At 49.4% G+C, this 17,445-nt stretch overlaps 1 protein-coding gene and 1 long non-coding RNA gene across 2 annotated transcripts; both read right to left on the bottom strand.

Moving 5' to 3' along the window:
* Positions 1-6,162: 6,162 nt before the first annotated feature.
* On the bottom strand, positions 6,163-9,457 carry TLCD2 (TLC domain containing 2). Its single transcript, XM_036034516.1, is given in 7 exon segments — positions 6,163-7,599; positions 7,601-7,704; positions 8,171-8,334; positions 8,533-8,618; positions 8,814-9,001; positions 9,116-9,209; positions 9,447-9,457. Coding segments are annotated over 7 exon segments (933 nt in total). The 3' UTR covers positions 6,163-7,313.
* An 11-nt stretch (positions 9,458-9,468) lies between these two features.
* Positions 9,469-15,613, bottom strand: LOC118502287. The gene is made up of 4 exons (XR_004904998.1): positions 14,911-15,613; positions 13,222-13,310; positions 9,947-12,875; positions 9,469-9,911 (listed from the first exon to the last, which is right to left on the bottom strand). It is a non-coding gene; the product is annotated as an uncharacterized LOC118502287 (long non-coding RNA).
* Between the last annotated feature and the right edge of the window lie 1,832 nt (positions 15,614-17,445).

Below are 17,445 nucleotides of genomic sequence, written 5' to 3'. Positions count from 1 at the left end.
CTCTCAGATTAATAGAAGAATCTTTAAGTTAGATTACTTATAATACATAATACAACGTAAATGTCCCCTTGCTGATGTGCCCTCTCAGTGGACTGAGTGCAGGCTGCAGACCAAAGGGTCACCATTCAATTCCTAGCCAGGGCATGTGCCTGAGTTGCAGGCCAGGTCCCCAGTGGGGGCCATGTGAGAAGCAACCACACATTGATGTTTCTCTCCCTCTCTTTCTTCTTCCCTTCCCCTCTCTCTAAAAAGAAAATAAATAAAATCTTTTTAAAAATGTAAATGCTATGTAAATAGTTGTTATACTGTGTTGTTCAGGGAATAATGACAAGAAAAAATGTCTGTACATATTCAGTACAGATGCAACCACCATAGGCCTAACTACATAGTACATGTCAGCAACGATGTAATGTTTTTCCCCAATGTTTTTGCTCTGAGATCAGTTGAACCCCCTGCAACTGTAATGTTTTTAGTTTTAGTGCTCATGAAATTTTACAGTCTTGCAGAATTTGTTACCAAGATTTATTACAAAGAACAGCTGCTTATGCTCCCTCTGACCATTTCTCCCTCCCCCAAAAAACCACTCTCACCAATTGTAGCTGATTATTTTGGCATTTATTGCCATATCTTCAAGTAATAAGCTTGAATTGGTATTTCTTAACTTTTTACTTTTAGGCATTATCTACTCACTCCCCAATATAGAGAATGGAGATCCAACTTTCCCCCTAGACTCCCAATACATATATGAATATGAATTTTACAAATTTCATATATGTCAGGGAAATGCTGCTACAGCTGTCCTAGGATATACTGTACCCTCTGTTTCTCTCCCTGAAGAAAATTATGTTTTTTATTAAAGATCTTATTTATCAGAGAGGAGGGAAGGGAGAGAAAAAAAGAGGGAAAGAAATATGGATGTGTGAGAGAAACCTCGATCGGTTGCCTCTCGCACGCCCCCAACCAGAAACCTGGCCTGGAACCCAGGCATGTGCCCTGACCAGGAATGGACCTTCCAGCATTGACCTTCCAGTTTGCAGGATGACACCCATCCCACTGAGCAACACCAGTCAGGGCAAGAAAACAATGTCTGATGAGCTGCTATGGGGAGCAAAAAGCGGTGTTGTTCTAGACCAGGGCAGCAGCAGGGATTTGTGGCACTCCAGTTCTTCAGGCTCCACTGTCCTCCTTTAACTGTGCCCTGACCTGAGGTCTGGGGTGGGGAAAGCCACTGTGCCAGTGTCTTAGCCCCTGGGATGAGCAATGACAACCAGAGAAGTTCAAGGAGGTAAAGGGGTTCTCTTAAGATCATGGGCAGGCAAGCCAGAGCTACGGGGCAAAGCTTGACCCAAAGAAGTCATTTACTGTCCCTGGTCAGATATTCCCCCAGAGTCTGTTGTGTTGCTGTTGTTGGGTGGTGGTAGGCACAGAGCCCTTTGCAAGGACCCTCATATCACGCTATAGGCTCAAAACTCAGTCCTTCTATCCCTAAAGCCTGGATGGCTTGTCTCCTTATCTCAGTGTGAGAGGCACTTCTGTGTTCAGTTCCTGGAGAAGATGTGGCAAGTGAAATTTCATCTCCCACCAGGTTAAAGGCAGGGAAAGAATGTGCTCACAACACTGAGTCAAATGGTGCTCACAGCAGGGAGAGCTGAGACGGACCTCTGCCCTGCACAGTCACTGCATTCCTGAAAAGTGCAGAAATCAATACTCAGTGAATAGAAGCCTGGCTTTCAGACTGAAGCATCCTGACTTATAAATACCACTTCAGAGGTAATTTATCTGACTTGATTGATTTTCGGTTGTCAGCTGGCTACTATTTTGCTGTCTTGAAGTTTCTCCACTCCACATCCTCCCTATAAAGGAGGAGGCAAAATAGTGTATAAGGAGGAGCCTGAACTAAACCAAAGACCTGGATTCTAGCTCTGGCTGTGCCACAGACTAGTCGGGTATGCTTGGATAAATCACAACTTCTGTAGGCTTCAAATTTCTGCAAACTGAAATGATAAGCCTAGGTACTTTGGAAGGCGATTTATTAATACACAAGGTCTATCCAGAAAGTATCCAGCCATACACTATGAAAAATAGAGACATTTATTGAAGAAGATATAAGAAACATTGTACAAAGGACAATGACACCACCTTGGTCCCTTTCAAAGTAGGCACCTTGGGTCTTCACACAGATCCCCCACTCGCCATCAGCTGCCCCATTGTATTTTCCTGAATCTCATTGACAGTCTGAAATCTCTTCCCTTTCAAAGATGATTTTAGTTTTGGGAAAAGCCAAAAGTTGCAGGGCACCAAGTCTGGGCGGGGGGCAGGGTGGCCTGAGTCACCTGGGTGATTTGATGTTTCACCAAAAACGCTGCACAAGACATAAAACATCAGCTGGCATGTTGTCGTGAGGAAGCTGCCAATCACCAGTTGCCCATAGCTTCAGCCTTTGGATTCATCTGAATAGTTTCCAAGGAGGAATGTTCAAGCTTAACACAAAATTTGAGGCAGATTCTTTGCTCTACTTGCTCAGTCATTTTGAATGTGACATCCACACAGTACACATGCTCATTCAAGGGTGTCTACCACCCCCATTGACTAGTACAGTTGTCATTGTTCATACATGAGCATTTCGGTCCACTCTCCTTGGCTGCAAGGCCACATCGATGTCACACAAACCGTTCTCTTTGTATTAACAATGGTTGGAATTTTTCCAGATGGTCCTTATATATATGTTTGAGTCCAGACCCCATCACTAACTGGCTAGATAACCTTGAGAAAGTTGCCTTGCTTTACTGATTAAAAAAATGGGATGAGGTCCTGGCCCCATAGCTCAGTTGGTTAGGGCGTCCTCATCAAGCACCAGGGTCGTGGGTTTGCTCCCACGTCAGGGCACATACAAGAATCAACCAATGAATGCATAAATAAGTGGAACTACAAATCAATGTTTCTCCCCCCCAAAAAAACCCCAATAAATAAAAAATTTAAAATAAATAAATAAAGGGATAAATCTCTATTGTACAGGATTAAATAAAATAAGGTATAAAAAGTGTCCGATGTGGTAGTAGTGCAACAAATGTTTAGCCTGGGGTGCTTCAAGTTAATAACTCTAAACAAACACTTTATTTCAATAAAAGGGCAACTTAAAAACTTTTTTTCAATAACAGTTTACATTCCATATTATTTTGTATTAGTTTCAAGTGCACAGCATAGTGGTTAGACACTCATATAGTTTACAAAATGTTTTCCCCAACATTTCCAGCACTTGTCTGGCACCACACGCAGCTATTGCAATATTATTTATTATATTCCCCCTGCTGCACTCCACATCTCCGTGCCTATTTTATAACCACCAATCTGTACTTCCCAATCCCTTCGCATCCTTCGCAAGAGCAACTCTTTAAAAATAACTTCACCTATGCAATCCCTTACAAAGCAAAGGCTCCTCATTTCCAGCCTGACGAATCTAGATTTTACATACAATAAAGTCTTGACAACTCAGTTATGGAGATTTCTGTTTAGTTTTCTTGTTAATTTGTCTAAAAGAGTCTTTGTTTTTAACCCCTAGCACTGAGAATCACTCTAACTTGTCTGCGCCCATTCCTTTGCTCTAAATCCATTCTTCTAAACAAATTGGGTTTGCTTTTTGATAGTAGAGAAGCTTAGAACACCTTAAGGCTTTGTAGGTCATAAAATTAGTGCCAAGAGATTGTCTCACAGCAAAGTTTCCATAATCCAGCATTGCATTATATATCAGAACACCATTGGAGAGAAAAAAAAAGTGACTCGTAACCACACTCACAAAAGACATGTAATTATTTGCTTAGCAATTTACTAATTTATGATGAGGACAGTGTTCCAAGCCCATAAAGTAGCAATGTTTCCCCATCCAGAAAAGCCCTTCCTCTGTGCTAAAGGCAAGTAATTCATCGGCAAGTAGCTTGGCAGGCATGGAGTGAAGTCTGGAGGACCACCTTCCTGAGCCATGGTGAGGTCTGACAGAGCACTGCCATGGTGAGCCAACACAGTGTACCAAATGTCAACCTCTGCATTTTTTTAGCTTCTTTCTTCCAGGGTACTACCTGACCACACCTCTCGGACCCCCATCATCTATATCTGGTGTACGCTATAACTGGTCTAGTTGAGGAGATACCACTTAATTATAATCAGAATCCAGTTCTGCCTTCTTCTTTAAAAAAAATATTTTTAGACAGAGGGGAAAGGAGGAAGAAAGAGAGGGAAAGAAACATCAATGTGTGGTTGCCTCTTGCACACCCCCTACTGGGGACCTGGCCCACAACCCAGGCATGTGCCCTGACTGGGAATCGAAATGGCAACCCTTTGCTTTGCAGGCCGGCACTCAATCCACTGAGCCACACCAGCCCCTGCTGGTTCTGCCTTCTTGAAGTTCTACTGGGTCACCGTGACAGAATTTGTGTGTGACCCCAAACTCTTCAAGTATTCACTATGTCTTACCCCCACCAGTAGCTAATCTCACCCTTCCTGTGTGGGTTCTATGAATTAACCACAGAAACAGCCAGATTTCCCTTACAGTCTAGTTCAGCTGGTTAGGCATCCTTCACAGATAACTATCAAGTGTTACCATGAAGGGTATTCATTTGGAGCATTGATTTTATGACACACCCCTAAGTAAGTCACCTTTGGGGTTTGTTTTTGTTTTGCTTTGTTTTGGAAAACTCATGGCAATATTCTTGTTAATCAAGGCATTCCACTGAGAGTTTCCAAGGTTCTACTTCTATTAAAAGACAGACTCCGACAGAATACTTCGTTTCTTTATCTCAACTTCTATACCTTGGCTTCTCTGGTTTTAGTCTGATTACATTCAAACCCTCTGTTCTTATTTTCTGCCTGTGTTTGCTTCGCAGCTTCTCCTCAGCCTCTATTTGTTGTTTTTCCCCTTTGAGCCTCGGTCTTAACGGCTCTGTGATGGGAGACCTCTCACGATCCTTCTCTCTCATAGTTTCCCCTATCTTTATCATACATGTTCTCCGTCTCCGTCTCTGTGTTCCCTTCTTTCCCTTGTTCCTTCCTTTGGGTGTTCATTTAACCATCCTACCCCTGCCTTCTTCTCTCTGGGATTCTCCACAGTCTCGAGGCCTATTCTTCTATCTCAGTGCACACCCCTGATTTGGACTTTTTCTCATCTTCCTACCAGTCTCCGCCTATCGGTCTGTCTTTATTTTGCACTGTAGCTGCTTGTCCTTTGTCTCTCTGCCTGTCTCCAACACCACCTATTTCCTGCTCTTTTTCTGTCAATAAATCTTTCCACTGCCTGCCTCCTCCATCTTCTGCTCTTTCGCTTCTCAGCTCCCCTGACGAATCCCCCCTCGTCTCTTTCCACCTCTCCTCCCGCCCTGCTAATCTCTCGTCCGCTGCTATCACCTCCGCCTCTCCTGAGTCTGCTTGTTCCTCCTGTCACTCACTCTCAATAAATCACTGTCTAGACTATCTGTGCCTTCCACCCTTGGGGTCCCTTGCTGTCAGACTTTTTTTTTTCCTCTTGTCCTCTTTGTTTATGACCATTTTACCAGTTCCATGATTTTGGTTTATTTCAAGCTTCTGTAACAGTCTTTCTTGATGTTTCTGCCAAGGATTCTCTGTCATGCACTCCATCTCCCTTTGCCTCTGCCTCTTCTATACGACAAATCCTCTTTCTTTCTGTCTGTTCCTCAGTCTCCAAATGCCTGTCTCTAACACCCCCTTTGTCTTTCTCTAGATCAGCTTCTCTTTTCGGCAGGGTATTTTTTTAAATCTTCCTGTCTCTTGCTTTTGCTTCTGTATCTTTTCTGTGGGTGATTAAGGGTTATCTCATTTGGTCCATTGTTTAGCAGAGTAGCAACCTTAATCTGCTCTACACTTCCCATAACCTGGATGTTCTGCCTGAAGAAGGGAGGGGTCTTGTGCAATAGAAAAAAAGAATGCAACCCTGGCTGGGTAGTTCAGCTGGTTAGAGCATTATCCCAACACACCAAGCTTGTGGATTCAATCCCAGGCAGGGCTCATGAATGCAGAGTTAAGTGGAACAACAAACAGATGTCTCTTTCACTCTCTCTCCCTTCCTTTCTCTCTCTAAAAATCAATAAAATTTTTTTCTTTTATTTATTTTTTTAAAGATTTTATTTATTTATTTTTAGAGAAAGGGGAAAGGAGGGAGAAAAGGAGAGAGAGAAACATCAATATGCAATTGCCTCTTTGCGCAACCCCTACTGGGGATATGGCCCGCAACCTAGGCATATGCCCTGACTGGGAATTGAACCAGTGACGCTTTGCTTCACAGACTGGAACTCAATTGACTGAGCCACACCAGTCAGTGCCTTAAAAAAAAATTGTTTTTAAGGCAGCAGAAGGAGCTGGGGAGAAAGAAGAGCTTGCGAATGACTCCCAGAAGAGGCAGGCATTCCTTAATCCCTCTGCAGCCAAAAGGAAGCCTTCCCTCAGCTGCTTCTGCCTCTGCCTCATTCTTCCATGAAACCCCGGGCCTAGGAAGACCTTGCCCTGTGCACCAGAGTAGGTGCTTGAGGCCATACTATGGCTCTGGACTTCTGCACTGTCCTAAGAAGAGAGACCTAGACCCATGTTCCTTCCTCTAAAAATACATGTTTGCTTTGAAAAGGTCAAGAGATACTAAAGAAATTGAAAAGGCAGATGCTGGACACCGTGGAACTAAGGTTAAGTACAAACACAATGTAGTGAGGTTTTGAGAAACAGAAATATCAGCAGCAATCACTATGACCCAGGATCTTTGGTCTCTTGACAGCTGTATGTCTAATAACTACTGGCTACAGACAGCACGGTTGTATTCCCCTCTCACTGCCAGAATTTGGTCACATGTGAGGTCTCTCTTCCCTCTGGCCTTATCCTCTCTGTATCAGATCTAATACTGGCAGAACTTCACCTTTCCTCGCCTGTCCCTGTGCTAAAGCAAAGAGCTTCTGCAGTCTCATGCCTCCTCCCACACTTCATCGGTAGCACTGGCTGTACCTCTGGTAGCATTAGTTTTCTAGAAAGGACAATTGGTTATCTGATGATGAAATTCAGTGAACAGTAGCCCATATTTTCACCCACCCATGACCATTAGCATTTCTTCCCAGATCCTAGGAATGGGGGAGGGGTGTGAATTATCTGAAAGAGGAACTGAGATACTGAAAATCCAGCCCAGGCCTGACAGGGGGCTGTGCATTTAAGACCACCATCTCCTTGTCCTGGTCTTACTTTCCCCAAAACTGGCAAAAGAGGAACCCGAGGCCTCTTTCTAGTCTTTCAGGCCAAAAGGGGAATCATCGCTGGTGACAGGCTCACTATCACATGCCCTGGTGCCCAGGGATGGGTGAATGAGACCAAGGCCACAGGGCATCCCTGGCCAAAATGCAAACACCTAGCGTGATGCTCGTGGCTCCCACAGTGGCCGGTCCAGTTCCACCAAGGACAACCAGAGCAGCAGGCACCTGATGGTGTTGCTGGATGAACCACAGACCCATCCACCCCAGGGGTACCAGGCAGAAAAGGGCCAGGGTGGCCAATGTGGCCCAGCTGGCCACAATGAAGGCCAAGGATGGGGCCTGGTGAGAAAGCAGTAGTAACTTCTTAGGACTTCAGCTCTAGGAGTAGAGACACCATAGAGAAGCCCACATAGTGGCCAGAGAGAATGGTGGTGCTGAGGCAGCTCACTGCTTGGGGAGCCAGGATCAGAGGTTAGAGGACCTTCCATGACCTACCACCCAATCATGTCCCAATATCCATCCTTCAGAGAATAGTTCCCAAGCATTTTCTGACACTCCCTCCCCTCAAACACCCAACCTTTATGCTTCCCCTTATGTCAGGAGCCTGAATGGCCTTGAAACAGTCCTGCTATGATGGGAGCAGCCTTGTCTCAGAGACTGTCTTCCCTGGGGCCTCAGCATCTGCACAGGACCCCCCCTAAATTCCATTCCTGGCCTTTCATGCCCATTCCCACTCCCAATGCGGGGGCTCTGCCTTCTCAGAAAAGTTCAGTATTCAACATTTCTGCAGTTGACAGGACACCTGTGGCAACCCAAGCTCCTAGGCACTGCTTGGACTCCAACTGTGACCGGCAGTCAGTCCCCTCCTTTCAATTCAGCCCAAGGTTGGGAGGGTCAAGCCCAGGTGGGGTACACATGGGAGACTCTCTGGGCAGTCACAGGACATAAGCCAATGAAGAGACTGGGGTCCTCAGTCTGGGCACACCTCCCTTCCTGTTTAGCCTCTCCCTGAGTCTCACCACCAAATGGTGACAGAGAAGGTCCCAGGCCTGGCCCAAGGTCTGGTTCCACAGCGTGTCAGCTCCATCAGCCAGGAAATGACCTGTATGCAAACGGGGTAGGGGTGGGTGGGCCTTAGGCTTCCCCCAAGCCAGCGTACAGCCTGGAAAGGAATCTCCAGCCCCTACTTTTCCCAGTTGTTTAGTTTCTCTCAGTAAAACAGGACAGAAGAGGACCTAGAATTACTGTTGGAAGCTTGTCTCCCACCGCCAAACCGGCCCAGCCTTCCCTGTAGACTCACCTACAGGTACAGCCACCAGCATCAAGGCCCAGGGCCAGCGGCCGTGAATAGGGTCAGCAGCCATCTGAGGGCATAGCAACAGCCCAGAGGAGACGGGACCATGATCAGTGAGGCACAGACCCAGATCCCATTCTCCTGGTAGGCACTTCGCCCACCCATCCCAGCATCAGACTGTCAAGATTTAGCATCAATTTTAAAGGTGCCCGCCAGGTTTTCTAATATTAGCTTTCCATCCTTTACCCTCATCCAGGCGCTTCCCGAAGCTGTAAGCACCTCACCAGAGCAGTGCCCCGGCCCCTGTGAGCAGGCTGTGCACCAGGGAGATACAGATGTTTTGCCACTTCCAAGGGTCCTGAGCAGCAGATCCCGGTGTGGGCAGCAGCTGCAGCACCCAGTGCATCCCGCGGAGGGCGGTGAAGGAGGCACCGGTCATAAGGAGCCCTGAGGGCGCCAAGGCCCGGTGGGCAGGCTAGGACCGATCAGTTCCTTGGTCCCCTGCGCACTCGGCCTCCACGTATCCAACACTCGCTATAGAGGCCGTGAACCGGCCTCTCAGCAGGGGTGGATCTCTGGGCTCTCCGACCGCCGGGCCTTTGGAATCTGCTGTAACTTTTCCAAGGTCTCGTCCAGGATCACTCGGCTGGGCGGTGATTGGAGCAACCGTGCAGCCACCGCCCCTGGAGCCAAGGCAACAGATCGCGTCCCGCCCTAGCAACGGACCTCAGGGTAATGGGCTCCCGGGGACCCAGCGGTGCAACCGAGCTCAGGCGGACTTCCCGGATATCGATAGAGGTCTTCCCTAACTCTGTCCTGAACTCTTGGGAGCTTCCGAAATAGGTCACTAATCTCACCTGATACTCCCAGAGGCCCCGCCCCACTAACTTTCACCTCTTCCCCCTACTCTAAAATCTCACCTGCTGATCATCCCTCCCACCCCATCCACTCGGCCCTTAAATTCAAGGGCAGGGCAAACCCACTTTCGCTTGCTTCAACCTCACTGCCACCACACTGCTCCGCCCCCCGCCAGTCTCGGTTGTGGGGGAGAGGGCACTCCACTTTCTTAGAGCCACCCCTTCTACCTCCGGAAATTTGCAGGCCTCTAACACATCCCAGCAACCATATAATTCTAGGAGCCCTGCCCTCATACATAGTATTTCTCAAAGAGAACAACAGCTCCTCTTTTGGAGAGGCAACCCACTGGGGACTCCCCCCCAACTTTTTGGGTGCCCCACGGAGAAGCCTCATTATTAGAGAGGAAAAGGGAACTACTCAGAACTGTAGTCTTGAAAACACCCCTCCCCGGAGGGTGGTACCTGTTGGGTGGATAGAGTATCTCTTCCAATCTGAGGAAGCAAGAGAGGTCACACAGGGTCACCCACCTCAAGGCTGGGACAAAATCAAAGAGAATAAAGACCCATCATGCTTTCAGCAGCAGGACTCTTAGGATTCCAGAACCTTCCCTCCAGGAGAGGAAAACCTCCACCCCCCAACACCCATTTGCTGAAGAGTTAGCGATAGCATTTTGCTGTTTTCCATCTTCCTCCATGCCACATCTCGAGCTGGCTGTCAGCCAGAAATTCATAGAGCCTTCCCGTACACAGAGCAGGTGGATCCAGCTCCTTCCAAAGAATGAACTTCGTGAGCCAACAGGTGCTCCCCCAGACTCTCTCACAACGACCTTTCTCCACCAAAACCCCATTAGTACAAGGGGCCAAGGGCATCCCTTCATTCCTCCACACCCGCCACTCTATGAAAAAAAAATGAATGGTTCTTTTAAATTTTATTTGTTATATGAAAGCCACACAAAATTAATAGAGCAAATTTGGAAATTACAGAAAAAAATCACAGCAAATTTGGAAAATTACAGAGAAAAATTACCATTACCTTATTCCACCATCCAAAATAACCACTATTATTAACATTTCAGAGTATGTCCTCAGTCTTTGTGCATTATGCAAGTACATACTTGTATCTTAAAAAAATAAAATTAAGATCTGTGCTATTTTTATAAACTTTTTAGTATTCAAAGAGCATTCTTCTTTCCAGTCAAATGTTCTTCCACATGATTTTAATGGCTGCACAGTACTCCACCATCTGGATGGATATACAATAATTTACTTAAGCAATCCCCTATTGCACATTTTCATTACAGCAGAAATGAATTCCCAATCAGAAAGTTGCTTCCCATTTTTCTCTATTGCAATGCTGGGACGAACACCTTTTAACTAAATCTTTCATTATTTTCTTAGGATAAATTCCCAGGTATAGAATTACTAGGTCAAAGGCCACGGTAATGTTTGATACATATCACCAAACTTGCATCCAGGAAGACTGTACCAACTTGTACCCCATATGCAAGGTATGGTGGTGTTATTTTAGTAGCCCTTTGCCAACAACTGGGCCTTATTTTTTTCTGTTATAGCCTGCTATGGGAAAAATGCTTATAGCTCTATTTGCCTCTCTTTAATTACTAATGAAGCACACTTTTTTCCATGGTTTTATCCATTTCAATTTCTTTATGAATTTCCTGTATATTTCACAGCTGGCTCTTGTTCCTTGAAGCTGCTTATGTAAAAATTATAGGGTGGAGGAGAGGTGGAAGTAGGAGGATGAAACCACAGGACACTTTAGTATGGCCCCACATCTCTGAAGGAAGCAGAAAGCCTGAAGGTGGCTGGAAGCTTGCCCGTGCTGAGGCTGGCTGTCCTCCCTCTTCCTGGGGTGTGCCTGGCCCTTATAGGCCCCCTCTGCAGGGTGCCCAGACAGGCTCCTGTGCACTCCAGGCCTTGCTCTTCACTGGAGTTCTGCCTGTCTCTGTGTGCCCAGGCTGCTCTTCCTCATGTCTTCTCCATGACAGGTGAGGTTGGCAGAGCCACATGTCCATGGCTGAAGGGAAACACTGTGGCCAATGAAGCGAGGAAGGGAAGAAAGGATGGGAGCAAGGTCCAGGGACACGGTGACCTTTGTTGAAGTCTATGAGTAGACTCTGTCTACCCACTCCTTTCTACCACAGCCCCACACACATCCGGCTTAAGCTGCAAGGGCTCGGTTCAATGTTCTACTTTTCCCTAAATCTTTGGTTTCTCATCAGTGGAGAAGAGAACCCAGCTCCCTGTATACCTCCTCCCCCAAAACAGAACAAACAGCCTCCTGCAGCCCCAAAACATGTCTACTTTCAGGCAAGGAGACTGGGCCAAGGCTGAACCACACCAGAGCCCAAGCCAAAGAATGAGATTGGATCAGGAGCTGGGGGTGACAGGTTTACACTGTCTGATGCTCCAAAGTGGGGGTCCTGTCCCAGAACTCAGCTTTCCTGGTTGCCAGGGGGCGGCGGGGGGTGGGGGGGCAAGTAGTTCCTGTCCTGTACAGGCCTGAGCTGAGTCTCACACATTAGCCTGGAAAGTGAAGTGAGGAAAGAAAGCAGTGGTAGCTGGAACCCCATCAGGAGCCGCAGTCCTGTTTTGGGGAGCGGAGGACGCCTGGTACCACCTTTGCATGGTGAGAAGTCGATGTAGAGATTGAGCTCCTACTAGCTCCTCTAACTCTCCAACTCCCACCCCCACCTCCTGGGGTTATAGTCAGGGACGGAGGAGGGGCAATAGCATAAGTGAAAGCTGTTTCCCACCCCAAGCTCTGAGTCTGCACAAATGGACTTCTGATTCCCTCAAGCATACTCACCTGGGTGATTTCTCCCATCTCACACATAGGTAGAGAAACAGACAGGAGATCTAAGGGTCCCACATACACTAAGTATCCCTGAATCTAGAGTGTGAGCCAGTCTATGGAAATGCAGGGAAAGGGAAGAGCAGGGGCATGACTATTCAGATGGGGAGTTTCAGTATGAACTGCTCCCTGAGATACTGCTTACTTCTGGACCTCACCTGGAAAGGCCAGAGGAAAGAATGAGGGATAAGGAAGAAAGGTCAAGAAAAACATCTGGATAAAGGGACAGACAGGGTCTTCTTTGCTCCACTTCTCCTCATTATCACACGAACACTGACTAACCTTGGGTAGTCAGAGCCATCCATTCCCTGATTCAGTCAGGGTTTCTGATCTAAAATTGCTCTTTCTGGCTGTGCCAGTCAGGGTGAAGACTCTTCAGCAGAACTGGGTTCCCTTTTCTGAAAGGTTATCATCACCACTCCTGCTGTTCAGACCTTCCCAGCCCGTTCTGTCACCTTCCAGATGAGGGGGAAAGCAGCTCCTCCTCCTCCTCCTCCTCGAAGCCAGGGGCAGAGGGCAACAGTTCTTCAACTGGCAGCTTTAGCTGGGTCAGGACATAAAGCTTGCCACTGAAGAACTACTGCGGCTCAGCCAGGTGAGAGTGTGGGAGGTACAGGCTCCTAAAGGCAAAGGGAAGAGAAATGGGAAAGACCTGAGCAGGGCAATATCACAGGGACACTGTCTAGCTGGCCATCCAAGTCCAGCCCCAGCAGTCACTCAACCTTCTAACGAAGAGTTCTTGGCTCTCACCTGAGCCTGCAGGAGCTGTTAGCTTCAGTGAGAAGCAAGAAGTGGTTCTAAACATACTTTCCAGACCCTGAAGCTGTAAAACCCAGATCTACTCTCAACCCCTTAACCCCAGCTAACGATGGAGGACCCGAGCCTATTCAGTATTCAGAAAAGGCAGGATCTGGGACCCTTGACACACCCCACCCGTCACCCAGGTACTAGGTGAGAAATTTGTACCTCAGTTCCAGAAATGTGAGTTCAGTGATCAGCCCAGCTGACTTATTCCCAGGTAGTTCAGCTGGAAGAAGAGTTTTGGGGCCCTGGATCTGGGAAAGAGCGAGGAAGGGAAGAGATCTAGAGTTTGGAAGGTCAGCAGAGGCTCCTGGGACTGTGAGGAGGGGACAAGGGACCAAAGACGGGAGGGGAGGGAGATTAAGCAGGGAGGTTGGGCAGCCTCCCCAGGACTCTCAAATGCCAGGCATTCCGCTTGCACATTCCGGGTACATCTGGTATGAATTCCAGGCTGTCTGCCGGCCCCTCCATGTCTGAACTTTGTTCCAAGTTCCAAGCCCCGCCCCCACAGTTCCAACGCATGAATCAGCAGGAAAAGCCGGGCCCTGCAGCATGGCCCAGGGAGGGGGCTGGGGGCGTGGCAGGCTTGGGGGCTGTGAGCTGGGGTGGCGGGAGGGTCTGTGATGACACTCTGCCCAAGGGCATGTCCATGACAATGGGAGGGGCCAAGGTGGTCTTGCCTTGAGATTTTTATACTCAGAAGGCAAGAAAGATCACGGTAGGGGTGGGAGGTTTTCAAATTACAAAACCCTTTAGGGAGGCATGAACTTTGAGGTACCTTCCTTCCCCCAGGTGACTAGTCCCCAATTCCTCCCCAATCCTCTTTCTGGAAGCTGACTGTGGTCAGCCCATAGGACTTAGCGGCTGCTAAGAGTATGTGCCAAGCAGGTGCCCTTGGCTGTAGGGCGGGGTGGGTCCAGGGCAGTGACCCTCTGACCAGCTGCTCCATCAACCTTTTGGCACCATGACAGCTTCCAGGCCGGTCTGACAGCCAGGATGACAGGCCAAATGAGTTGGAGGCAGGAACTAGGGCCGGAGGGAGGTGGGGGCGACAGTCTAGTCTGAGGCCACGGGGAGGGGCCAAGAGTTGGCCGAGAGGTGGGGAGAGAGGGAGCCCAGTGATGACTAACCCAGGCGCCCCACCCAGCCAGCCGGTTTCCCAGGCAGTCGGGGCCAGGTTTGGGCTAGGGCCCCCACAACCGAACAAGCTGGGGGGAGGTGCAGAGGTGACCTTCTCTCGGCCCAAGACGGCTAGTGAGGCTGGGGCCGGGGGTAGAGTCTCCAGGCCCTCCTCATGTCTGCTTCCCCCACCAACCGCGGTGAAACCCTAAACCTTTGGGTTGCATAAGGTCCCGACACCGCCGCCCCCTACTCCTCTCCCCTCCCCCCTTACATAACATCCCTTGGAGGGAATGAGAGGGGCCGGCCCACCCTGAGAGACCCCTTCTCTGTCAGGACACTCAGCTGACCCTGACCCAGTGAATGCCAGTAGAGGCAAAGCACCTCTACCGCCACCCGTCCGACCCAAATCCTCCTCAGGCTGGGTAGCCGTCTCCCGAATCCTCAGCGCAAAGGGCGTCGAGGTTAGCTGCCCCCAGCCCTCCGGCCCCTCACCTTCCCCCAGCTACTCCGCAAGACCTTCCGCGAAGACTCCTGCCCCGGACTCTTTCTTAAAACCTCCTGACACACTACTCCAGACAGTCCAGGCCCCTCTCCCCCAGAGCGCCCCTGTATCCACCGCCCCCTCTCCCCTCCCCCGGAAGGGCAGGGTGTGGCCGCCTGAACCCTACTTGCCCCTATTACTCCGTTAGCACGGTTCCCTCCGGTGGGGCCAGGACCCCAGCTCACACCCACCTGGTGTTGGATGTGTGGTGGGTGCTGAGAGCAGGGGAGCAAATCAGTGCGTCGGTTCCCCACGGCCGGCGGCGCTCTCTTCCCAACGCCCAGCACACACCGGCTCCAGTCTCCGATCAGCTGGCGGCGTCGTGACGCACAAGTTGCGATTGCACCGCCCAGGGCCAATCACCGCCTACTGGTGGGCAGCGTGACCACACCCACTCGGGGGTGCCAGCCCTTCGCTCTGGTCCCGCCTCTCTGGCCGTCTTAGCTCTGATTGGCAAGGAGGCCACCCCTTTGCTTAGTAGAGTTGCACTAAGCCACACCCACCAACTCAGGAGCTAGCCAATACGTGAAAAGGTGTGGCTCTGCCCTCTTCCTAGGCTGCTTGCTTTGAAGAGTGCTACGTCAAAGCAGGGTCCGAAAGAGCAGAAGGAAGTAAAGGCGTGTGTGTTTGCAGTGCATACTGGTCAATGTAGTTCTCGATTTGACACATCCTTCCCAGAATCCAGAGCGCTCTGTGAGTTGGCATTTTTAAACTCATCTCTGAATTCATCCCGGCTAAATCCTTAAAGGGCTACAGCCCCTCCTTTTTTGAAGCTGTGAGTGCTTCTTTTAGACAACCCCAAAACGGATTCGCTGACCTCTGCAGGAGGCTCTCTGAGGAAAGGTGGAGCAGGCGAAGGAAGCAGCAGGAGTGGGCAGAACTAAAAGTAGAAATCAGCCCCCAGGGCGGCAGACTCTTCCACTGGATGGGAACTCCTTGAGGGCTTTTGGGTTAGGGAGGACTGTCCATCTCGCCACGTCCCAGCTTTCACTGGAGATATCTAGTCCACCCCTCTTGGGAAGGGGTGGGGGAAGGCTTCCTGATCAGGAGACGTTTCTTTCTTTGGAGATGTCTCGTGCCAGCCGCAGCGAAAGAACCGCTTCCTGACTAAGGATTCATACTTTTCAGCGGTTGTGAAGCTGGGGAAATCCCGGCCGGGCCTAGGATGTCGGACTCCTTGTACTCTCAGCCTTTAGACCCTCCCCCGAAGGCCCTCAATAAAATGGTTTGATACCCAACCCCCTCCCAAAAAGATTCATAGCACAGCCTTCATCTGAGGGTAGAAGGAAGACTTGTGGTTAGAAACTAGGGGACGGGCCGTGTCAAACTACAGATGGTAGGCAACACTATCCCCTGCCTAATACTCCGGTTCTCTACCGCCCCCCAGAAGCTTTCCTCTGACTGAGACCTACTTAGGAAAGCGATTTCAAAGGTAGAGGCCAATGAGAAGGTTGCTCTTTCCCCTAGGGGCCAATCAGAGTTTAGAGGGGCGGGGGATGGGCAAAACCTGAAAGGAACCCAGTGACTTGGCAAAAGCTGCTGAACTGCGTATTTAAAGGGGCAAGTTTGAGACCCACCCCACCTCTTCACTCGTCTGCCCTCACCCGCCCCCAAACCGAACAGAAACATGTAGACAGGGATCCATGACTTTTCCATAAGCGCCAAGTTGGGGGTGAGGGTAACCGAACTGGAAGGATTAACCTGAAGTGTGAGATAGTTCCTTTTGTATTAAACAAGGGCTCTGCCAAGTGATTTCTATGGTTCCTAGGAGCTCTAGAATTCTGAACTTGTGTTTAGAATATTGTGCCTTTAAGGAAACTTCCTGCCTTCCACCCCAGTAACAGCTGATTGTTGGAAAGTGTGACCTCAGGGGACGAATCAGCTGTTACCACATCCTCTTTCCTCTTGGCCTGCCCTATTCCATCTGCTTATTCCCTCCTCCCTCACCATCAGTAGGGAGGGAAGGAAGGAGATGGAACCCCAAATATGTGGGGGAACCTGCTTGTATGTACTTTTCTCTTTCCTCTTTCTCACTCCAGCACTGTCACCATCTGCTCCCCCTTTCCCGCAAAAAACTACTGGTTAGTTTTTCGGAGGTTCTGAGCTTGGAATGAGAGGTATTTCCTGTCAGCACAGTCAGCTCAGACCCACCCTCCTCTCCCTGGTCTAATAAGAGAGGCCACCACTGGGGGGTGGCTCAGAATGGAGACTGGGTGGGTGTGTGGGGGCCCCAGGATGGGTACTGGGGAAAGTCCAGTGAAGCTGTGGACTAAGCCTGGAGGGGAGGAACAGCTGTGGAAAATAAGCTTCCTGGTGTCAGAACCCTGCTTTCCAGGCTACCTGCCCACTACTCCCTGCTGAAGTTGCCATATCCCCCCCCCCCCCCCCCCCCCCCCCCCCCCCGCCAACGCCCCAAGCAGGGACCTCCTAAAGAGACTCTCCTGGCCTTACCTATTCACTCCTCTTCTAACTGTTCTTAGATGCCCCCTGGCCCTTGGTTGCTTCAGTTTTTACACTCTTACCCTCCACAGCAAGGGAGCTAATGTGGAGCTTCCCAGGGCTGCAGGTGGAACACACGGGCCCCAGAAACCAGGGGCATTGGTTGGGAAGTCCTTCAGGAAAACCTAAATAAATAGTTTGTCCCAGCCCTGAGCTGGGAATCAGGGTCACTGCAGGACAAGCTTACTGTGAAGTCTCAGGACTGACTTGGCAAGGTTGGGAGAAAC

This window comes from Phyllostomus discolor, chromosome 8 (assembly GCF_004126475.2).
Source record: "Phyllostomus discolor isolate MPI-MPIP mPhyDis1 chromosome 8, mPhyDis1.pri.v3, whole genome shotgun sequence".
NCBI lineage: Eukaryota > Metazoa > Chordata > Mammalia > Chiroptera > Phyllostomidae > Phyllostomus > Phyllostomus discolor.
Note: the sequence above shows the minus strand (reverse complement) of the source record. Positions and strands in the feature narration are given on the sequence as shown.